The 24,964-nt window shown below is 46.2% G+C and overlaps 1 protein-coding gene across 1 annotated transcript in view; it reads right to left on the bottom strand.

Moving 5' to 3' along the window:
* Window positions 1-24,964, bottom strand: part of TP63 (tumor protein p63) — a 109,671-nt gene that overhangs the window by 22,090 nt on the left and 62,617 nt on the right. The window contains 1 exon segment of the mRNA XM_030029117.2: window positions 933-1,119. Within this exon segment, the coding sequence (XP_029884977.1) occupies window positions 933-1,119 (187 nt within the window).

Below are 24,964 nucleotides of genomic sequence, written 5' to 3'. Positions count from 1 at the left end.
CTTTCTTAAAACTCCATTTCTGAACCAGGTATCAACCCTCAAAAAATGCAGTTCTGTCAGAAAAGCAATTTCTAATATGAAAAACTATTTCAAAGAACTGTGTCACTCCACTCTGATTTTACACACCCAAGTCCTTGCTTATTTCGGGGCTTGTCTAGCTGGCTGCACTGTAACCAGCAAAGGTATCCAGGCTTCTAAGACATTCTGCTAACTGACACCAACTGGGTTTTTTTTACAGTAGGAGATAAATAATGCCTGCAGAATAAAACAGATGCTCATCTAAACTTATGTGAACTGAAGTGGCCAAGGCAAAAACAGAGCCCAGCCCATGAGTTTGCAGAAAACCCCAGGACGTTTTTAAAACAGCCGCTACTTCACTAACACGAGAAGAAGCAAGGAAAAGATTAAAACATTAATACTGAACAAATAGCGTTAAATGTACAGGAAGGTTGCCTACAGTTGATGCTGGCACTTAGCGTTATCCTGCTAGAGATAAACAGCCCCTCCGTCTTTGAGGCGTGGATTAAGGACTGGAGATGATATTGCATCCTGTTACTAGATCCCTGTCCCAGCGACGTGGAAGCTCATTCCTGAGCACAAGAACAGCTGCTTCTCATTGCAGGAGCAAAAGCAGAGCAGGGACAGGCTGCCAGAAGGGCATGGCCTGCCACGGGGACAGACGTCCATCCAACCTGGGCAGGCGTGAGGTTTATTTCGGTATTTTCTTCCCAAGGACACGCTTGCACAGGGACAGCTAAAGTATAGTATGAAGCTTCCTGCTAAGCACAGGAGATAAAAAGCTGCACAAGATGTTGCAGGGAGGTCTGCTTCCAGCGGGTTTACTGCGAAGCTGCCATCAAATCCCCACGCTGGCCCCTCATCAGCCAGGCAGCTTTGGAGAGGGACTGACAACAAAGCGCTGCCCTCCTTACCCTCGTTGAACTCCCGGCTCAGCTCGTGGTTCGGGCAGCGTTTGACCACTTCAGTGACATGTTCGGCTTTCTTGTAGACTGGCATAGCCCTGATGACAGCTCCCTGAGGTGGCGGGGTCATCACTTTGATCTGGATGGGACATGTCTTGGCGATCTGGCAGTACAGCTTTTTCAGTTCGGTGGAATACTGGATGGGGGAAAAGAGCAAGAGAGAGTCAGGATGTTCAACTAGAGACGGAGGCATGCCAGAAGGATGGAAATGGGTTTGCAGACGTAACTGAATGCACCAGCTACTGCATGTGCATTGCATTTGTTCACACAACAGGCACACTTCCAGACAAGCAGCAAAAACCCTGGACCTTTACCTGTTATTAGAATAGCAAAATATAAATCTACGTCTTAGCTTTCCCAAAGGCAAAAAATCTTCAGATAAAGAGCACTGCTTTTACATGAACAAAGACAGTCTTTATTTCTCTTGGGCACACACCCCCTCTTCCAAGGGACACACATTACCCACCTAACAAAAAGGACACTATTCTTCTCACAGCACCCTGTAATCCTGGAAACACTGGAAACCACACATGTAAAGTGTTTCATCCTGTTTTCTAAGAAGCCCTCCTACTTTTGCAGAGGGTTGAAATAAAAACATGAACCTTGGAATTGAACAGTACTTGAAAGCAAGACCCTGACCAATTTGGGAGTTGTACCAAATCTGACATTTCAGTCAACTTTTAAAAGCATCTCACACCTCTGCTGACCACCTCTGTAGCAATCTCCACACTTCTAAACTCAAAGCATTATGTCCATGAAAGAGGTAAAAAATAAAGTAATAAAGGATTTCTTTTTTTTTAAATAATCAAAGGTCAGAAGAGTTGAACAGCCCAAAGACCAGGTCCATGGTGAGATCTAGAGCACAACCCAGTAGCTGGCTCCAAAAGGGATGTTGTGACCATGCAATGAACACCTGGAGCAGAACAATATTTTCTTATTCACTGTGCTGATTTGGAGCGTATTAGATTCCCTCTTTTAAGATGTTCCCCACTAAAGCAGTAAGACTGGTGTAGTATTTTCCTGAAGTGTGTTCACATCTGGAAACCTTTACTCAGCAAAACATCGAGACATGGGCTGAAGTCATTGGTTTCTGTTCAAAAACCCTTACAGAAACAAGGGCATGTGCTTAGCAGGAATAGTTGCAAGGAAACTCTTATGCAGTTTAGTACCGTGTAACCTGAACCCATTTTTCTGGATGTCCCCCATGAAGGAGACTCTCCAGTCTCCTCTGCTGTACAAGGTAGTTCCAAAATATAGCAGTTTTCATCAGTACCCGGACTCCAGAGGCATTCAGTTTTCTCCTGGTGCTCAGACATTTGTGAGCGCAGAGATCTCCCAGTAACTCTAACCATGTAGCCCACAGGAATTGCTGGCATTTCCCCACTTCCATCTCTTCGGTTCTTGGAGAGAAAGAAAAGTGAAAGCCCCAAGGTGGTGGTTTTCTCAAAAAAACATTTCTAGCAGCCATGGACGATATGGCCCTGGTCCCAACTGTTCAAACAGAGCACTGACAGGTTTGTACTGGTCAAGAGCACAACTTGGCCATCCACTCCGATGGGATGGGAAGAGCTGGTGCATGCATGGGTGGGTGGCGGGTGATGTGGCAGCATAAGGATTAGCTAGCAAAATTCAGGGATTATTTGCATTTCAAAGCGTAAACATTACCAACATAGGAAAAAACAAAGTTGGGGAGAGACACTAGGGAGGAGAGAGGGATTAAAAATAAGGCAAGCTGGTCCTTTCCCTCCTCACTCAACACAACCCTGCCATATGGCAGAAAAGATGCTACAGGTATTTAAGCTAAGGAAAAAAAAAAAAATCTTTAAAATGCAAAGGCCAAATTGTGCAATGTATTTTATGTGCCTGCAGGCTAGAGATTAAACCCACAAAGGATTTACCCAGCCCGCGGAAATGGGGAACATGCCAAACAATTAAAAAAAAAAAAGTTGCGAAACAGATCTAGATGGTGATTTATATCGTACATCTTTGTAACCTGAAATTCCTTATTGTTTTTTAATTAAAAAGCAATTCCTTACTGAAGGTAAGAGTGAGATCACTATATTGTCTCTTCATCTCAAGAGGTAGGAAAAGAATCACTTACATTTGAAAGAGGAAGAAAATTTAGAAAGCATTGTTTCCCTCAACACATCAGTTTGTGCATAGCATTATGAAGGTTTCAAGGACAGAAAGCCTCAAAAATCTCAAAGAGCCAACTAATTGCTTGGATGCCTTAACATCATTGGACTGTAAAGAAATTGGGCACCCAAAGGCAATGGGCCGAAATGAAAGCATAAATATGGAAGCGCGATGGCGCAGGGAGGGCACAGCACACACCAGGAGCCAACGTGTCCGGTGTCTGCAGGCATTTGGAGAATTGAACAAATGGAAGGAGATACACGCCCCTCAGTCACGGATCAGGAGTCTTGGTGTTGACTGTAGTTTTATGTATAATATCTTCAAAGACAGAAAGCTGGGGTTACAAGAAGGAAAGAAAAAAAAAAAAATCACTGCTTTCAGAAGGACAGAAGAGGTGCCCAACACCAGCATGAATACCGAGGCCCCAGATCAAACAGTGTGGCCCCTCTTCCAGCAAAGAAAGGGATCTGCTCCTCGTCCACCCTTCAGCACCCCAACTGTCAGATCCCTTTGGCTACAACCAACAAGGAAGGCATCGGATCTGCAGCTTAAATTCACAGAAAGCAAATGGCCAAGGGCTAATGGGTTATGATGAACAAGCCTGTCCACCAAAGAAATACATATATGTCCCCAAAACACAGGGCAGACTCAAGAGCTCCAGGCTCTGGCCAACACCTTGAACTTGGCATGTCAGAAAAGGAGGGTGACCAGGAGTCCACCTCTGCTTCAGGGCACGGTCAGGGCACAGGGAGGCAAGCTGCAGTTCCCAGCAGAGGCAGACGAGACAGCACGAGGGCTGTGCCGCCTTTTTGTCACCCGATTGCAAAAGAAGTTCAAGCCTCACGGGCACTACACAGGGCTCAGGGACATGGCATACAGCCACAATTTCACATCTACTCCAGGCACAGCCACCCGCAAGCGTGTAATCACTGAGCGGCTGGTCATTTAACACCGGTGTAAATCTGTCCACGGGGTACCTGCTGTCAGACAGTAAGGGGCTTGAGTTTCCCACCCTGCCAACTTTGCTGCAACCGTGGGTAACCTGATGCCCAGCCATCTATTGGCATAAATAGATGCGAACAACTAGGTCATGGTGACTTCGTACTGAATCAGTGATAATCACTATATCCACAGAGCAAGACAGGATATTGTATATAGATTTCAAAGCAAGTAAGGTTCAGAAAAAAAAACTGAGGCAGGAGCTGTCTGTGCATTCAGAGAGTGCCCACAAGCAAGGTTCACCCCTCGTGGCACAGGTGCCTCCCTCCGGTGGTCCCCAAACTGCCCCACCTTGCAGGAGGTGACAGTCCCCCTTGCCCACCATTTTCCTATGGGAACTGGCAGATGCTCACTGTATGAAGGGTAAGATCACGAGACAAGCAGTTCCCAGAAATCCAGAGCACGACTATTAATCAATGCACTTGTTACTTGTTTCAGTAGGAAAACTAAATTAATTTGGAACAAAAATACCAAAAGGAGCTTGACCCAATCAACAAGGCTATCATTTCACAAGACGACAATAGTCATTATCTAGCAGCAGGAACAAAAGTTATGCCAACAGCCTGAGGAGCGCGAACATTGCTTCTACCAGATGTACGGACCACAAAGTTATTTAAAACAAAAGAGCAGAGCCTGGTGATGTGTTATGCATTTGAGAGGGAGAGGAAAGAGCTTTGGCTTGGACTTTTCTTTGGGGTTGAAGTGCTGCATGTCGTGCCCAAATAAGCAGACTTCAAGAGATTGCTAAGAACAACAGTGAATTTAGCTTTTTGCTTAATTATATGTTTTAAAAGGAAAGAAGAAAACATTCCAGTGCCTGCAGCTCTGCCCTCCCCACCTGCCTGTGCAGACATACTGTATTACCCACTCTTGGCACCCTGGCTAGTAATTCAGTATCACAATATACACATGCCAGCTACCATCAGGCAACACCTGTCTGATTTCTCAGCAAGCCCCTTCTCCAGAAGGTGTGTCAACAAAGAGTTTAAAGGAGAAAACAAAACACTTTTCACCTCTCAAAATGGAGAATTTTTGCTAGAAAGGACAGAAGTCTCCCAGAAGTAAGCGCTCAGTGCAATACAAGCTGCAACGGCTTTTCACTGAGCATTCAACTGCCCTGCAAAACTCTGATGCAGCAAAATCCTCCAAACACTCCTTTGGAAATCTACCTCTAATATCTGTTTTACCATCTGATCTAGCTGAGGGATTACGGTCCCTAAGTCTTTAAAAGGAGCGGGGTTCAGTCAGCTCTACAAATGCTGATGGATGTCAACTTGAAGGTGATCCCAGAGGTTGGCTTATGGCGTGACAGCTCCCTGAGCCCCTTCTGCTCAGATCAACAAGTCTTTCAAATGTTTTGCAAACTTCTTTCAAGTAGTCACGTTTTAGCTCAACTCGGTTAAACACTAGATTCATTTTGCTTGACATTTTCAAAGCCGTCAGTCAGCTATACTTTCTCCCCTATCAAGCTAACTCCAAGAAGGAGAAAAAAAGAACAGGTTAGAAGAGTGGGAAAGCAACATTTACTTACGCCAAAGTGTTCACAGATGAGAACAAGGAGACTCACAAAGAAATAGAAAATCACCTGCATAAGGTTTATTCATTTAGGAGAAAAAAGGCAGCGGGAAGAAAGGAAGCTACCTACTAAGAATAAAAAAATTGAGATTTACGCATGCACCTTAAAAGTTTTTCCTTTGATGAACAGTGATTTAACTTTTCATTCACGAAAAACTGTTGGGGCCATGGGGGCGGGGGACATACCAGACACACACGTGTGCACATGCACACACACTCTTAGGAACTGACTATTACCCAGAGGACACTCAGCAGAGGAGCCCAAGAAGACCTCTACCAGGAGCGCTGCGGACATGGATGTCTCCTCCCAGGTTTAACCTTCAGCTCAGCATAACCTTAACCCCACCACTTACTAGCTGACTTGTTGCAGCTCCAGTTTGAGGTCCTCTATCTCATCAGGCTCCAGAGAAAAGCAGACCGCTTGCTGCTAGCGGCCGTAGCAGACATTGAAACCACGGACACGACCGGTAGGTCCAGCGATCATCAGTCCCAACGTGCCTACAGATCCACCACGCGTGACAACCACCCTCAGACTCGCAGCCCACCGCACCAGGGAGACGCACCTGTGAGCATCCCCCACCTGCAGGGGAAACCACCACGCGACACTGGGGAGAACGGGTGCGGGAGGAGATGCTGATGCGTCCCCACCAGTGCTTTGCAGACATTTACCAAACTTCTCCGCTCCGGGGCGAAGGAGAAACCACGTCTCCCTCTTGAGGAAGGGCAGCGATTCACCCAAGGGCATCCGCCTTTGCAGAGACTTAAACTTCATTTTCCCCTTGAGCTGCTCTGCCCCCTCCCCGTCCCTGCCAGGCGCGCACGACCGGTGCTGATGAGCTATTAAAATCCTTCCTCCGAGCGCTTTTCCCCAGGAGCCGCAGCCAAAGGCCGCCTGTTGCCACCTGTCAGTCGCAGGGATTAATTACCTGCGCCGGGCTGGGAGCGGCACATTCCTCCCCGGCCTCACCCTCCGAGATGTTGACATCAGGCAGGTGGGCCCCGCGTCCCCCCGGCCGGCAGCGCGGAGGGGACGGCGGAGGGGGGGGGGGACGCGACCCACGAGCTGCGTGGGGACAGGCAGCGCCGCGAAAACCGCAAGAGAAACGGGAGAAGCGGGGAGGAGCGTGTCGGTGCAGCTCCGGGCTGCCCCGGGGCAGGCGGCACTCCCAACGCCGGACCGGACGCCGACGGCAGCTGGTGCTGCGCCTTGGAAACCTTAGTGGAAAAAAAAAAAAATTAAATAAAAATATATATGTGTGTGTTGACCTGCTTAGGTAAACGGGGAAGGGGAGGGGTGGCAGGGAGGAGAGCGGAGAACCGTAGCCTGCGGACAAGGTTTCAGCGGAACGGTGCCTCGTGTGCTGGATCCCCTCCTTGGGTGCAGCCCCGCGGCGGAGCCGGCTCGCCCTCTCCCCGCCGGCCGTGGCTAACCGTGGGTCTCAGCCCACGGGCAGGGGTTTGGGAGAAGCGGTGCTGCCCACCAAGCCGCTGAAAAGGGACGCTTGCACTCGGCTGAGCTGGCACGGCTCCTGCGTCGCGCTATCACGCCACACGAAAGGAGGGAAAAGCAGTTTTTTCCCTTCTGGCAGATGCGGAGCTGTGTGCACAACCACCTACTCGCTTTGGTGGAAGAAGCCAGCTCCGTGTTCCCCCCTCCACGTACAAATCCCCACGATTTCCTCTGCACTGCACTCCCGTCCAGTTCCCTACCACCACCCTGCAAATACCCATCCCCAGCCACGCACCCCATCTCAGAGGACAGGGCTGAAGCAGGCTGAGAAGAGCGTGCACAGGGACACGCACAAGTAGTCATGCCGTAGGAGAGCCCCCGAAATTCCCCAAAATATCGCATTCGGAGCATCCCCTAGATTCTCCCATCTTTAGGAAAACGAGATCGTTCATTCATGCGACAATACTTCAGCATCTCGCTTAAGGCTCCCCAGAGATTTTAATTCAAAACTACCTGGTTCAGGATGTATTATCTGCTTTAGGAGTGCTTCTACCTAGCATTGAGAGCAAAGCCACAATGATAACAGAAATAACACTGATATTTTCCCACACTGCTTTTGCACTGTGAAACAGTTGTAAATTTGAAAACTTTATATTCGAGGGCTTTTACATTTCAGTTTCATATCTAGAGACTTATTTCATCAACAAATGAAGACCTCTTGAGGTTTGGCTTGAAAACACTTTTTTTAAATGGACAACAACAAAAAAGAATTAACTGAAAAGAGCCTTGTTTCAAGAGAAAAAAAAACTCTGCTGGAAAACATCAGAGGCAAGCTGGGAATTATTTTACACATGTTTTTTGATACGAAGTGGTGGCTGTAAAGGAAGGCTTTACTATTGGATTTTCTTAGTTAACCTCTCTTCCTTTGCTACCCCCTTTTTTTTTTTTTTTAACGTTTTTGAAACTAGTTTCTTTAAAAACCAAAACCGTAAGACCACTACAGTCAAATGACCTTACCTTGCGTACCCAGCTCACACTCTGCTCATGTATCGCATCCAGTTTCTCTACCAGTTTCTAAACTGAAACTGTAGCAGTACACCAAATAAGTTTCAGATGCTAACAATACCTAGTAATTTGCATTTCCGATAGACTACTTTGCACTAGAAATTTTGCAAGTGAGGTGAAGGTATGAAACAAGAGCAAATGTGCTGAAAGGCAAAGCTGAGAAATGCTGAACAACATCTTCCCCTGCGGGTCACAGTAAGTGCCCACTGACAGCGGGATCCCATGTTACAAAATAACATGGGAATTTTCACTGAATGAAGTAGCTTCCACAGGGACCATTTATTTTATGTTATTATCCCAAGTCAGAGGTACATTCTCAGATGCCTTCTTGCAAACACAAATTTACACACATACACAAAACACCTGAAAATTATCCCGACTGTGGCACAGTTCCCTCTGATGCAATGTAACTGGCCAAAGCACACGTGCTTTGCAAGCATACCAGGCTCCGGACGCCACATTGATTCCCATAGGATCAGAGTGACTCCCAGCTTGTGACTCTGCATATCCCTGTGATGTTAGTTTCATAGGCTCTGCTGATTAACTGACATTAACCCAGCCAATTCAGAGGCCATCAATAAAACACTAACTGTGTGGTATCTCCTTCCTTGAAGGACTTTTCTTTAGGATGATTTTGCAAATAAAGCCTCCCATGCACGGGATCTCATGCTGCGCTGTTATACTTTGAGCATTGGGGGGGGGGGGGGGGGGGGGGGGTTGGTGTTTTTTTTGGTGTGGGCTTTTTGGGGGTGTTTTTTTTGTTTTGTTTTGGGGTTTTTTTGTGGGGGTGTGAGGAAGGGCTGGGCACAGGCTCTTTTTATCCTGTTCAACTCTCAGCCTCTCAAGCTGATATCTAGGCCTCCCAGTGACTTCTGTATTACAAATGCACAACAACATAAGCAGCCTGTTTGACTACCCAAGAAGATACAACACTAAGAAACATACACTGTAGGAAGTCCACTCTCATGCTACCCAAGCTCACCTAAAGGCTATGAAGTGTTAAAATTTTGCAGAATAGTGAGGAGTGAGCAAAGTTAGGCTGAAACTTTAGTTAATAATTGATTTGAAAAACATCCACTTCAATTATTGAACATTAATTAGTGAGCCAATAAAATTTGACAGCAAATTTTTTAATCATTACAGTGAGTGCAGAAGAAGCTCCGTGAATAACTCCATTGCATTTCTTCCCTCCTTTCACAGATCCACTATCCTTGGCTGCTTCACATCCTCCTATCAGGAGGGGAACCCACTGCAAACTAAGTGCTACACTGAAGTTACAAGTATTTGCATCTGTATAAAATACATGCATCTACTTGCAGGTAATGCAAGTGAGTGTACAGTACATATATGACCACATGTGTTTGCTTACATGAAACTGAGTTGATTAGTATGACAGCAAGTGTCACACCAGCTAGACACTGTGACAGTGACTTAACTAGCAATAGTCCTTCCAGGAAATTCTACTCATTACACCAGAACACATACACCAAGGCTGCAGGTAAAACTGCAGGTAAAAACCTCCGAGACTTGATTTAGCAAAAAACCCCTTCAGCATATGCTTAACTTTTGGCAGCACTATTAACCACCACCTGCTCAAGTCGGTATGCCTCTGTGTAAGGCCATTTGTGAAGCTGAACCTGAACTTAAGAAAGGTCTGATTCAACTTGTATTTTAAAGGAAACCAGAATTTTATTTTAAAGGACTCCACAAATAAACTGGAAAGAACGTATTCAGGCTCCCGACAGCAAACCCACCCCAACATATACTGCTCCCGACTCAGGTGCCTCAGCTTCAGATATTGAGCACCAGAACCTGTTCTGTTCATGGACTGCTTTAAGTAAAGTCCAGGTTGGCCATTTCAAACCTCCTCCTAGCTTGGCATGGGGGATTAAACCTTACAATCATCTGTCTCAGGTTCAGCCAAAGAGGAAGGCTGCTGTTTGTTTCCTATTAGCCTCCCAGATCTCACTCGTTTCAAGTCCGCATGTTCCAGCATGCTCCATCCTACCAGCCAAACTCCAAAAACTAACCAGCCAGAGGAAACATTGTCTGGAGTAATCAGACACCAGCTTTCAGTGCATCTCCAAGTCACTTTTGTCCCCTGCTGAAAGTCAAAGGGTGATGAACTCAACCATAAGGAGGGAAGAACCACAGCAGCACATAGAGGTTGTCCCTACTGATTGTTTCTGTGCATGCTCAATTAAGATAAGCAAATGGCAAAGCAAAAATCCTAAAGCTCTCCAAAATAAGCCTGCTCCCACCAAATCTAACCTGGTTTCATCAACATGAGTCAGCTGTATGAGTCCCAGACGAGCAGGTCAAGCCTTGCAGCCCCCACCCCCTCCGAGTAGACACAGGCTTTGGGTCCTCAGCAATTTGGGATATAGTCACAGGTTCAGATAGCTCCACACCAGCTGAAGATCAAGGGGAGGAAGCAGGGTACAAGGAAATGCCAGATGTAAGACGTAACTCCAAAACTCTTGTTAGTTCCCTCATCTACAAGTAAGGGGATTTCAAGAATATCTCGGAGGAAAGTAAATGAGTCCTTAGTACAGTATCTGTTACAGCAGAGGGAAGCCAAGCTGGACAAGAGAATAAAAAAAAAAAAACCAACCAAACAAACCCCAACAACACAATCAAGTTGTTCTGGCAACGTAGTCTTTTCAATCAGCAACATCCCAAGCCTGCAATTTAGGGGCAGAGTCAGACCCGGAGGTATCAGGCACTCTGCCACAGACTGCACCAGCCATTCAACACCGTGGAAAGCAGGACACTTTGCTAGATGGTGACAGGTTTCCACCCAAATTCTGGCTCATGCCAAAGGACTGACCTACTTGCAAAATGCCACAGGGTCGGCATATTACAAGACTAAGAGTATGTGTGCAAATATGGGCCCATTTTCCTAGTTGGGTCACTGGCAGGCTCAGAGGAGATGCAAGCTGGTCGTCTTTGCACACTCATTCTGATAGGTGGCTACAGGAGAGAAAATCCAAGCGATTCAAAGCTAAAACCAGGTTTAATGTCTTCTGACCTCTCATACTTAACACCTTTGCCTAGATATATTTTCTTTCATGTTCACTCTTTCTCAACTTAGGGTTTAGGTTCAATGGACTCTACTTAAAAGACAAATAACCCCAGAAGAATTTCAGACAGACATGGCTTGTATTTTTTCCTTGCCTTCCCAAAGCGCTACTGAAGACATCATTGAACTTGTGTTACCTATTAAGCCTTGTGCACATGGCCATAAGAGATCCCTTTTTCATTCCCCCATAACCCATGTGGGGGATCAGCTTCCCTACTCATTTCAGATGGCCCAGCAACAACCCTCCTGCTGGGGAACGCATTACCAACACAAACTGCAGGACACCTCCAGACAGCGTAGTTCAGCGCAAGCAAGGGATGCCAGATTTATTTCAAAGGGAGCAGTTTTCAGCAACATTCACCCAGAGGGAAAGCTGGCAGGTCTGTCTGAGCACTCCTGTCTCCTCAGATGGTGGAACACACACCTTCAGATCCTGAATTTGTGCACATGACAGCTCAGATCTCTCCCACAGTAGCTCTCTGTAGCTCTTCATCCAAAGTTTCCATCCAAAGACACAGGTCGGTCAGAGCCAGCGTGAGAGCTTTGGGATACCACAGCCCAGCCCAGCTTAGAAAACGTGAAAACATCTGAGACCACCCCCTGTGAAACATGGGGTTTATTACCTATACTAAAATCCACAGCCAAAACACATTAGGTCTTTCCTGAGCAAAGAGCAAGACACTCTGCCTCTACAATGGACTAAGCAGTTTGAGCAGGTTAATGACTGCGTGGGTAATTTCTTGGCTGGGCATGCCTACTTCAGTGTCGTGCTGTGACCAAGTGCAGGACTGCTGAAGTGGGGAACCAGCCACTGCACCCCACAGAGCAGGGCTGGTAGCTAACCAGGAGGCCAGTGGTCTCGGCTGTGAACTTGAACGCTCCGATAGAATAAGGGGCCACCAACCAAGTCAGTCAACGAGTGCTCTTCTGTATGTGCGCTCTTGACAAAGACTGAATGGCTCCGATGGAAAAAGGTGATCCCCTTTCTCTCCTGCTCACCTGCCTTTTCCCCCATTTATTCCACCTGAAGGAAAGTACAGATACCTCTCCACTTCATCCTTCTAATAATAAAGTATTAATCACACCTATGGGAGGCGATGGAAGGAAAGACAGAAAGTATTAAATCTGACAGGCTCTCAAAGCGGCAGTGCCAGTGAAATGCATCATTAAGGTGAGTAATTTTCCTGTTTACTTCATAGGCTCTGAGCCCCCCCGCCCCTTCCTCCCCGCCTAAGATGTGGGCAGGACCCATCAAGGCAAAGCTTTGGAAGCGAGCAGCAGCGTCCCCAATTTCTACATAAATGCTGCAGGCCAAAGAGCAAAGGCAAGTTCCAACTGAGCCCTTGACAGTAATCAAGCACTGCGGCGCCTCTGGTCTTGTCTTGTGCATACCTTGCAAGTAGCATCATGTCTTCCCGCTGAGATTTCACTGGCAGCGCACACAAGCACCTTGTTCCTTGGCTTCTATCTCAGAAAAAGAAAGTCCTGAACACACACACACACACACACATGCCCCTGCCTTTCTGCTCCAAGGGAGACCATTTCCCTCTAAATCTTCAGCATACTGTGAGCAGCCCTTTCAGAACAGATTTATGAATTTGCAAGAAATCTCTTTTGTTCCCGTGCAGAAAGGTTAGCACCAGTCCCTTGCCAAAAGGGCATTGAGTTTTCTCTATTAATGTTCAGGAAACTTTCCTGAGTCAGATCTTATTACATTTGAAACAAAGTGCAGGTACCAGCAAGTCTCTTCCATGATAACAGCCAGGGCCTGTCCCATTTCCTGATCACATTACGCTCAATTTCCAGCATTACATCTATGCAAATACTGTTCTCCTGCTTGCAGAGCATTTCATTGATAATTAAAGTGAAAAGCCAGCAAAGCTTTTCTGGCCAGGGTGGTGAGTGAGGCAACAAACTAACACACAAACACTGAGCAGGGGCAAATTTTCTTGCTCTGTGTGAGGACCATCTAAGGGCCCTCTCCTCCTAGAAGACAGAATCCAAACTGAACCAAACCATCTCTGCAAACATCCCTCTGTTTTCCAGATTTATCAACCCAATGAGGTCATACTCTAGTTCTGGGTCACAGGGAAAACAAGGATTAGGAAAGACAAAAATGACACCTAACTAAGCAAGTCATAGTTTTACTGAGAACATAAAGATGTAGTAACTCAGATCTAAGCCAGATCAATAAAGCATGACAGCAGCTCCAGCATACTTAGGATGAATGGTGACTACGTCAAACGTTTAAGCCTTTTATTCATACAATTAAGCTTTGGGGATGAATGGCAAGAAAGTCAGACAAGAACACAGTCACTAGCTATTACCAGCATTTGCAAGGTTCTGGGATCTGTATTTCACCCAGATCCTCCTCTTTCTCTCAGCCCTTTCCTTCCATCCTCAATGACCTAAGCACAGTCCTTGAGTCAACTCATGTGGTTTCTCCTGAGCCTACTTTCAAAGTCAAGACATGATTCAGCAAGGTGTTTAAGCAGATGCCTACCTTTAAGGATGGGAGCAGCCTTGCTGACTCCAACAGAACCCAATAGATTTCACAGGGAATATTCACGTGCTAGAGGTTATGCACTCGCTTGAGTGCCTTACTGAACTGAGACCTTGATTTTCCTACATACCGTGGGAAACAGCTTGTCAGGAACCACGCTGAGGAACGTAGTGGTGTTGCTGCTGCAGCCATCAGGCCATTGAGACGTCCCCAGCTCCAGAACACAGCACCTCAAGCCCCAGGCAGCTAGTGAGGTCAATGCTGTGGCATCTTCTCTGCTAGGAAGAGCAACAAGCCCATCCCAGGCTTGGGGTATTCCTCCAGTTTTTCTCATGCTCTCCAGCAGCCCTGAAGCAACTGCAGTGGCTAAGGGAAGACAGCCATTCTGCAGAGCAACATTTAGAAAAGGAGGAAGGCTTGCAATGAGTTTGGGAAATGTTAGCAGCAGTCCTTCCTATCCCTCTTGTAAAAATCAAATTCTTCAGTTTTGCATCTTATACACCCCAAGAAAAGAATGGAAAACCACGTCCTAGTTGACCTGCAAGCCAAAGAAAGATGAGCGATATCATGTCACATGAGAAACGGAAGGCTTGAACACAGCATAGTCCACACCTGTTTTAGCCGATTCTTAGGTTGCTTTATAATTTCAGCAACAATACACAAGTGCATAAAGCAAGCTTGCATGGACCTGGATGCACTTTACAGGCAAATCTACAAGCCTGCTAAGTAAACTCATCAGGAATAATTGCCCAAACACTCCATGACATAGTTACAGAACTATAAATTACTGGAAACATATTACAGCGAGTCTCTCAATACCTAGCAATTGATTTATTTCACTTGGTAACTGAAAGATCATGTCATCTGCATGACCTAACTGGAAATATGGCAAGAATAAATGTGGATTTAGATGCAAATCCTCACAACCACAATCTGAACATGGCTTTCCAAGAAAAACGCCAAACAGCTCTTTGTCCCTGCAGACCTCACTACCTCTGCACTGCTCCATTTGCAAACTGCAAGTTCTGAAGCCCCCAACCACGGATGCTTTGCAAGAAGACCTATCCCATTCAAAGCAAGACTGCTTTCCCAAACAAAAAGCAGTCTTTGTTACTGGATAACAATGAGAAGAGGAATAGTTCCCTGGGAAACATATTTTTAAAGTCAGATTTCCCAACTAACCACACCCAATTAGTAAGTAATGCCATGTTTTTGAGTGATTATGGAATCCCAGCAGATTTTTCACCAGTTTCAATTCTGTGATCTCCTCCATCTTCCCAACAAAAAAAGCAAGCAAAACCCCCTCACTATCTCACATGGGTTGAAGGTAACTAAAGCAAGGCCCTTCCTCCCTAAAAAGAAATAAAACAAAATGAAGCAAAACAAGACAGAGTTGCAACATCAGAAGAAGTTATTGGCTCACATTGTCCGGCACTCCCGTTTTCCTTACAGCTCATACATGATGCATCAGAGAAAGGTGCAAAGCCTCCATGGACAGAACGTGCTGTTGCCCTGCACGATGCTGCGTAGATGAATTCCTGCCCTTGCAGAAAGCAAGCTTTGTCCTGAGATAGCTACCATGAATCTCATGAGCTAGCACTGCTGCAAGTGCTATCGAGGGTAAGACTTAAAAACATCCCCTTAGCAGCTCGGAATTTAATGCTATCCAAACAAGAAGGTGGGAGGAGGGTTGGGACAAACACTGACAAGCCATTTGCAAGTGTAGCCTATTGAAGACAATCAACTGGCACTGAAGAAAGCAAGGACTTTGAACCTGCAGAAGCTAACTACCCCTCCAGAATTTTATCAGCCACCACTATGTAGAGTAAGACACCATTAAACTATCAGCATAACCCAAAAGACTCTTTCCATCCACCAGCTTCACAACTGCACAACAGGAAAGAGTCCACAGGGAAACAAGTATTTAGCTCTCCAGTTGCAGACATCAAAGTGCCAGGATGCAACCCCTCTTCACCCCCCACCCCTAAATAGGGTCGGAGATGACAAAACACACCACAAGGATGTGGCCGTGCTACTGCTACGATGGGCAGTAGGGTCATTATCATGTAAAGTAGCGTGCAAGGCTCCTCTGCACAAAGCAGCAAGTGAGGAGAAATAAGCCCAGTTTTACAAAGTGCAGAGGCAACAGATTGAAACAATCCAGAGGGAGACACTTGGGAAGAAGCAAGCTTGTGAAGGAGGAGAAGCTGTGGTCACAGCACACCAGCTACCTGACCCTGGAGGACAGCAAATGATAGAGGCCCAGCTAGACTGTAACTGTTGCCACATATTTCTTATTTAAATGCAATTTGTTTAATCTCAGGTCAGATTCAACCATCAAAGGCTCTCTTCTGTAGCACACTGACAGTTCACTCTAAATCTCTACACCTTTAATCCTTTAATTAGCCAAGAAAAATGCGATCTCAACTCTTCCACCAACCTAAGCTAATTTTCTGCATGGAGCTTCCACCTCCTGTAGGTTACAGGTTTTAGCTGCTCAGGTAGTCAAGGGGGAAAAAAAACAAAACACACACCACCACCCCCCTCATTCCCACACAGGCTGATGTGCTGCCTCTCCAAAGAGCAAGCTCCTTGAAAAGTCCTTGCAAAAGCAAGAGGGGCCCATTTTCACACTGCAGTAGTGGGCTGGGGGGCATAATTACATCACGCAATTCACAGAGCGCTAACAGCGGTTTCGATATGTTGTACAGGGGTGGCTGGAAGAATCTAGGGACAAGGCAATGTTTGCACAGGAGAGGGATAAAACCAGAGAGTTAAGTCAGTGTAGTCAAGTCATTGACTTAGTACTTAGTCAAGTACTCAAGTCATTCTCTTGAGTAAGAGAATGTCATTCCCACCATGTGGCTTTGGCTACTTTCCTCAGTGATTTTGGTATAGGAGCTCTGAAGCAAGCAAACAAAACCCTGGATAGCTAACCGGTTTGGAAACTCTCTCTAAAAGAAGATTTCTCCAGAGAGGAGCTCTGCTATTACTCAAGAGTGTCACGGCAACACAGCTCTGAAGGCAGAAAAGGAAGATCGCATGAGTCACCAGCACATCAGGACAGAGACCCATTCAAGCAACTTGAATTACACATCAGGCTTTTCAAGCAGTCCAGCAGAGCTAACTCAAGGAAGGACAAGAGAGCCACCTAAAGCCCTCATCCAAAGCCCTCAGCATGGGGACTGAGGTACAATCTGCACCTGAGCACAGCCCCGACGGCCTCTCTAAGTCAGGATGCTCCTTTCAGGGCCAGGCAAAAGCAACAGGTGCTCTTGCACGAGGCCTGCTGAAGGCATGCCCACAGCGCAGCTGCAGGGACTGCTGGCTTCCCACATGTTAACCCAGCGTGCGACACGCAGGAGAAAGGAGTTCAGACGTGGCCGAGCCGTCTCTGCATAGTCCCCAGACTGTCACACTCGATTTGCAACAATGAGCCCGACCCATCGCTGCAGCACCACACAGACACAGCAGTTCTCTTTCTCGGTGCAGCCTGACAGGTCCATGACGTGTGGCATGGAGCCTAAGGCTACCCCTAGCATGGGTGTCTACCTGCTGAGCATGGACAAGCCACAGGAGGCCTTCCTGGTAGCCAGCCAGGGAACACAGGTGAACAACAGCACTGAGAGGCACTAGGGACTTGACAAATGCACGAAAACACAGGAGAAAGGGTAACCTCACTCTGATGAGCAAATGCACAATGGAAGAGCCCTGTCTACATCAAAGGCAGAGGACAGGCAATTCTGCATCTTGCAGTTCCTTAATTCGTTTGTGTGTTGGAGCCTTGAAGAACATTAGCACATGACCAGGATTGCCTTGCTTAAGCAAGCACTTTTGGCAAAGTCGCAGCAGGATTTGGTGCGAGGCAAGGGGAGGGAAATTAAAAAAAAATTTTTAAAAATTGTAGCCTGCTGGTTTTAAGCACTGGCAAAATACTACCCAGGTAGTATTACAACCCCATCTATGTAGAACGGCACTTTGAACGCACGCCCCTTTCCTCTGGTAGGATTTTAGAGGTACTGTGTTCACATTCTCTACCTTATTCAGCCCAAATCAGTTCCCCCCAGCTCCCCAGCAAGGAATCCAGCCCATAAGACAAGGAAAAAGATCTGAGCAACAGTTGCTACACTCCATTGACAACAGATTCTAGTCACACGCAGTCTGCACATTCGAAACTCACATTAGTTATATATGCAAACCTGAAATACAGCTGCATGTGCATCTCGGGGGTCGGCTTAAAAAAAAAAATAAAACCACAGAGCTCAGTATGATGATGAGAACCATCTGTATGACGATATGAGAACCTCAATATGAGAACCTCTATTACCAACCTCACCTCTTCAGCGGCTCCTGAGTCATGTAACTGTTCTATGCTGCCACAGGCCTTGAGAAAGAGACATTTCAAGTGCACAATTAAAGGCAGGCAAACGAGCTCTGCAAACTGCAGTTGCTAGATGTTCATTCTACATTCAGTTCTTACAGAACAAAGAGGATGGGAGTAGCTGGCAAGGAGCATTTGACTGGGAAGCTGCATTCTGGTGTCCAGGCAGTCAGCCTGGTAATTGAATGTCTGCACATTGTTTGATCAATGTATTACAGAACATCCTTCCACTGACAGTCCTCGGGCTGGGTACGCAAAGGTAGCAACGGTTACCAGATTTGCTCCAGGCCAGAAAGCAAGCTCATTTTCCAGCACCAAGATGAGGTTTTTTTTTTTTTTTTCCTCTTTTCTTTTAAGAAAGAAAGAAGGGGGGGAAGGATTCAGCAGTGCTCTGAAAGCAGCTAATCAAATTATTAAAGTGCCTAAAAGTTTAATGAAGAAATCAAAGCTATTAAGCAAACATTCAGCTTGATGTCTCTCTCCCTTCTTACCCACCCTTCCTCAATGCATTCAAAACCTCTTTTTGCTGTGCTACAACATGTTTGAACAGGTACTGAGATACAAACAAGTCTTGGCCCCATCTCATACAGAATGGATTGGTTGCAGATGTTCTCCTGCAAGCTACATCTTGCCTCCTGCAAGAGCATTCATCTCCAAAACACATCATTTCACCTACTTTGCCTGAAGCCAAAACTCAAAGGTTATTTAATTTTTATTTTTTTTTTTTTATTAACTCTAACATACCTACAGCTGTGCAAGCAAAACCCCATCTGGTTTTTCAAGGCGCAGAGGCAAGCGACTAAGTTTAGATAAATGTAACCAAGTTGGGGCAGTCATCTTTCTGTTCACCTCTGCAGCAGCCAACAGCAATGTCAGGGGTGCAATAAAACAAAAACCTGCTATATTTCAGAGAAGCCTGACATATTTCACTATCTTCCTAGGACAAGTCAGACATGAGCTCATACAGTGGCAGGTGAGTCAGTGACGAGTCAGACAAGAGCGCCTTAATTAAGCTTTAGGGGCAGATGATCCCTCGAAGGTGTAATCAGATTGGTATGGCCAGTGGAAAAAGAAAAAAAAAAAATTAAAAAAAAAAGCTGAGTGAACTGTTAACACCCTTGCTGAGCCATGCCAGGCAGGCTGAAGGCAGCATGCTGCACAGAGCTGGAGAGCCCCCAGCACGCAGGAATACCTGGCCATCCTGCATCGCTCCCTGGGAGTCAGCACCTGCCTGCATGCTCAGCCCTGCTTCTCCCAGGAGCAGAGAAATGCTGACTTCCCCAGCGAGCAGGTTACGCTGGGGTCACGCTGTGGATGAGGCATGATCCTGGGGGTCCAGGGTAAGGTGCGCCCCAGGAGTATGACTTTCAGAGGCAAGGGGGTGGTTGGCAACAGCTCAGACCTGTGTGGCAGAGAGGGAAGTGGTCACAAGTTAGTCATTCCCAACCACTAACCAACAGAGTCAATCTTGGCTACGTGCTTTATCAACCCTTAAAATCCTTCCAAGCTACCCCACTTAAGAGAAAGACCCCACAAGTTCTGTGTTTAGGAAGCTTCCCCAAAATAAGTTGCACAACATGAATCAGAATATCAGCGTTTGAAACAAAATAGCCCCATTAAACTGATTGTGATCAGCAGGGTGGCTAACAGCATCAGAGCGTTTTTGCACTCGTGGTGTCAGACATTCAGCATGGAAATGGTTTTCTTCCAGCGTGTCCCTGCAAATTCAACCTGGAACCCAGCTGCCCTACGAAGCTGCTCTTCCTGTTAGCCAGGGACCATGCTGCAGCGCTCCCTCTGAACGCCAGCAGCACCAGTGCAACCCAGTTCTCCCTATGTTTATCTTGCACCGATCAGTTTGCTGGAAAACAAACCCAGAAAGAAAGTCTCGAACCTCGGTAGCCCTCTTGAGGGGCAGGGTAAAGGAAATTGGCAAAAATGACTCAGAGAAGTCAGCACAGAAAGAGGATGCCAAATAAAGGTCAAATTTATTAATGCCTTATAGAATCTGTATTGCAAAGCCATTGTTCCACACGCTTTGTCTTTGTCAAACCTTACAGAACTAACAATGACTCTTCTGAAGCTTTTCCTAGGGGCCTCACCGCTTCCTTTATGAGTGTCAGTACCGTAAGAGATTTTACTAGGATATCTGGAAATGCACGGACTAGTTTTTGTTGGAGTCCCCTTTGCTCATATGCCTACAAGAACTCACCAAGTATGGGTCAAAAAAAAATGACTAAGAATGAGTAATATGAGCAGTTTGCAGCCGAAGAGACAGGAGACAAGGAACTTATCGCAAAGCCAGCCACCACCTTGCTGATTAATGAACAGGTGTCATCCAGTGCTCAGCCACCCAGCAAACATGTCACAGGAAGACTTTTTCTCTCCCACCCATGGCGATGCTGACGCTCAAACGCAAACAGAATGGGTGTGCTGCCTGCCCCGCTGCCGGCTCCACGAATACCCTCCAGGCTGGGCACCAAGCCCAGCAGCCCTGCTCCTGTCCCCTTCCAAGGGAATCCCTTCCAGGCCTGCATTTTAAGGGGGGTCCAAGGAGCTCTAGGTGCAGGTTTGATAGTAAACTGGGGCTCAGTCTGCTCCCATTGCAAGGAGGTCAGGAGCAAGTCAGCTCCCAGTCACAGCTCATGTGGTTGAGCTAATAAGCCCTTACAAGTGGTGGGGTGAGTTTGCTGAGGCTCAGCACCGCAGCTAACATAGCAGTGCTGGTACTGCGTTGTGCTCCAGCTACATAACAGGAAGAGGCTTTCCTTCGTGCCGTAAGCCCTCAAACAGCCTCTGCATCAGTAATTTTCACACCTGGTGGGCCTGACACTGGTAAAGCTCGAGATCTCAAGCAGGGGAAGCAATAACCCAACTGGCACTCGCACAGGTTCAAGCTTTAGCCTGGAGATACGTTTTGGTTCCTTCAAAAGTTAGTTTGTAAAAAGACTTTAACATCCTGTAAATAAGTCAAAATAAGAAGCCTGAAAGCTAAGGCTAGTGATACAGGATGCACAGCAAGCAGCAGTCCCCAGCTGTCCCCCCCAGGCATTTCACATCAGGGGTCTAAGTGCTTTACAACACAGGATCATGGTGACAGTCCCAAATCTGAGGGTGGGTGTGTGGAAAGGGGGAAGAGGGAGAATGGAGGCAGAGGGAATGACTTGCACAACATTACCTAGATTACATCTAAATCACAAGGCAGGAGGAGCTCTGAGGCTGGGCTCAGGGCCAAATCCACTGCTCATCCATGCTGCTCCCTAGCAGGGCATCTCCGGGCAGCATGGCTTCTCTCCCCAGGAGGAAAGCATGGTGCACCCCAGGGCACACAACAGGCAGGGAGGAGAGCCCCAGGGCAGCACGGCCATCATGGCTAATGGGGAAAATATCAGAGCCAGAAAATTTAGACCCAAGTCCCATCTTATTCGTTCAGGAAAGACAGGTCAGCCTTTGACTGCTGCTTTCCCGCGTTTCCTCCAGCACATTTTTCGGCTTTCTGTAAAGCTGAATTTCAGCAGCTAACATGTATCAGCTGATCATAAAGCACTCCTTTTTATCAGAGAAGTAATATTTTGCTCTTAAAAAAAAAAAAAAAAAACACAACAAAAAAACCAACAACACAAAACACCAAAACACACCTCTTAAAGAATACGTCTGAAAAAGTGAGAAAGTAGAAGCACTCTCCTCCTGTGGCTCCACCAAGTTTTGCTCCAATGTTTAAGTGTTATCTTTAACAACTGGAAATGATAAAGTTTGTATCAATACTCAGGTCTATTTGCAAGAGGATCTAAGCTCTTATTCGGGTAGCTATCCTAGTGTGTTTACAATAACAAATCGGACACACCTGCACATAGCAAAACCTCATGAAAAGATTTCCACTGAATAATAAAGTTCATGCTCTTTCTAGACAGAAGCCATCCCTACCCGGGATGCTTTTTTAAACAAAGTAGGAATTTCTTCATAGTGTATGGTCTGCCAAGCGCTGGAGCTAGACCCTCAGCATACAGAGCACCACCAATGCAGCACACACAAAATTATGCTTGCTTCAGCACACCACCAAACTGCTGCTTGTTCTGTATCAAGTTGGCAGGGAAATAATATCTATGACAACTGCAATATTTCAGCTGATCTAAGGAAAGGAGCGATCATCTCCAAGGGCAGTCTTTGTCTGCAAGGTGAGCAACACCTTTTGTACCAGCCTACCTGAAAACCTTCATCCAAAAGTAACTTATTAAACAGTCACTCAAATATTTTTTGCACAACCTTTTTTTGTAGGGTTGAAATATCTTCTAACAGTGCTCAGTTGATGCCGTTTAAGTTATACAGCTCAACGGTATGGGGGAAACTGGCAACTTTTTAGGAAACCCTCCTTGCCCTGGAGCAGGCTGCCTCCCTTCTGGCCCAGCTTGCCATGACCTTTGGAAAGGTAAGGAGGCGACTCTGCCGATGCCTCGTTTGAGCTCTGACGGGCTGCTTGGCATGCTTAGCGCTTATGAAATCCAGGAGAGCTCAGCAGCTTTTACAAGCCAGCCTAGAGGCAGTCCCCATGCTGAACACTACAAAAAACCCAAAGCATACAAAAAAAAAAAAAGAGGGGGGTGGGGTGCAAAAACCTCACTCCAAAAAAACTACTAGTTCGGAAATTTTGGCACTTCTGGCACTTTGGTTTCCCTTCTCTAAAATGGTGACTACACTCCTGATTTGCTTACCAAGCAAAGGTGTTTGCTGATTAGGGAAGTAATGTTTGTGCAGCACTTTGAAGATTTAAAGTACTACATTAATCCTACATGTTGTTCTTAGCAGAAGCCAATTTTTAACTAGGAGGAGGGAGGAAAAAAAAAAAAAAAAAGAAAAGGTAATTTAAATAGTGACCCTCCCCTACTTCAAGATGTTCACTCATCTCCCAACATCAGCTATTCTTATCTGTAAATGTTTTTTTAACCCTTCCTCCTCATAGTTCTCAGAAACCACAAGTCTCATTCAGCTTTTATTTGAAAAATGGCTTCTTTCCAGGCTGTGGCTGTTTCTTGTAAAGTTAATTCCTTTGGTAATACTGCTGGAGGCGCATTGGTATGTTTGGTGTGTGTGTGTATACATATATATTCTCCCCCTTTTCACACGGTGTTGTTTTTATATATGTGTAGTGAAAGATACCTAATCCAGGATTATGATTGTCTTTATTCCTTTCTCATGAAAGTAGGTGGGGCTTTTTTGTGCAAGTTGCATTGATGAAGATTATGTTTAATTAACATTTTTTCCTTTCCATGTACAAAAAAAAAATTCTCATTAGGAACCAAAAAAAAAGTTTCTTGCATTTAATTCTCTCCCTCTGAATTTTTCTTCAAAAGTAACTAAAACCTTTAAACAAATTTTCTGAACGGGAAAAAAAAAAAAAGGTAAGTAAAAAAGTGTGATGCCAGTACAACTAGAAAGTGCTTGTACAAAACAGCTGAGGGATCTTCTGCCCCTGTGGAGGACACAACCCCTCCCCATGACTACTTTCTCCATCCTCCTATGTCTGACCCTAATGTCTCAGTGTTTTTCACTTGCAGATCCTGGGAGACCTGTAGCGAGCTCTAACTCATCTCCTGTTACACTGGGAGAGAATCAGTCACAAACATAGCAACTAAGAGGCTAAATCTTCATTGAAAGAGAAGGACATTCACACCATCTGAAGCCTGCTTTCTCTTAGCAGGTCGGGCATGCTGGGTGCCCAACACTAACTGGGCTGTTTGAAGAGCAGAGCACACACCATTGCAAGGCCGGAGACCCAAATTTTCTGTTCCCAGTGCTGGCAAATACCAGTTCATATAATAAGTAACTTCCCTTCTCATCCTTCCTGGGCATCGCTAGCTGTGTGGGGTACAGACTGCTCCTTACGGTGTGCTCTTACACCACAGCACAGCTCTGTCATCACAGAGTGTGCTGGTCTAATAGAGAGCATATAGCAAAACTCCAGTTCATATAGGGAGGCTATATTGCCTCGGTAGGATTTACAAAACAATAAGGGATACAAAAAGGAAAAGAAAAAAATAAGACAGCTCATATCATAAGACATTTTCTGGAAACTATTACACAGATCTGTACAGCTGCTTGTAAGGAGTAACAGAAGAGGATAAGTGCTAATAAAAACAAAATACACATGACAAAGAGATTAGGGGGAAAAAAGCACAATCACATTCTAGTGGGAACCTAATGCACTCAGATCTCCTTTTACTCAAGCATAAAAACCCAAACAGAAGCCAGCAGGCCCCTCCTGGCCGGTTCTCACAGGTGAGCTGGTTCTTCCCAGCTTCGCTAGCTTGAAAACACCTCCCTGCCGTGAGAAAGGCACCTCCTTCAAAGACAACAAACCCAGCTCCTCTCTTTCCAAGTCGATGACCTAGGACAAGTTACATATGCCTCAACAGCCTCAGTGTTAGGCCCTGTAATATCACACAGAGGGAAACACACTCCACAAGCTCTTCAAGCAGGAAAGCACAATCACAGCCTCTCTGTGCACGAGAACGATGGCGGCAATCAACACCCGCCCTGCCTGCTCCGTGCCAAGAGGCAGCGTGTGCTGGAAAGAGCCTCTTCAGGCAGGCACGGCTGCAGAGAGCTTGAGGAAGCCAAATCTTAACCACTTCTCACCTGAGACAAATGCCCAAATATGGAAGCGCTCCTGCTTTGCTGAGATCAGTGAAGAGCCAAGCCCTTAGCTCACACCATTGCATCAGCTCTCCTTACAGCATGTGCATCCAAAGGCTGCAACCCCATCTCCTCCTCCACTGCCTTCTCCTTCCAGACA

This window comes from Aquila chrysaetos, chromosome 10, assembly GCF_900496995.4.
Source record: "Aquila chrysaetos chrysaetos chromosome 10, bAquChr1.4, whole genome shotgun sequence".
Lineage (NCBI taxonomy): Eukaryota > Metazoa > Chordata > Aves > Accipitriformes > Accipitridae > Aquila > Aquila chrysaetos.
The sequence above is the reverse complement of the archived record's forward strand: the minus strand, read 5'-3'. Positions and strand labels throughout refer to the sequence as shown.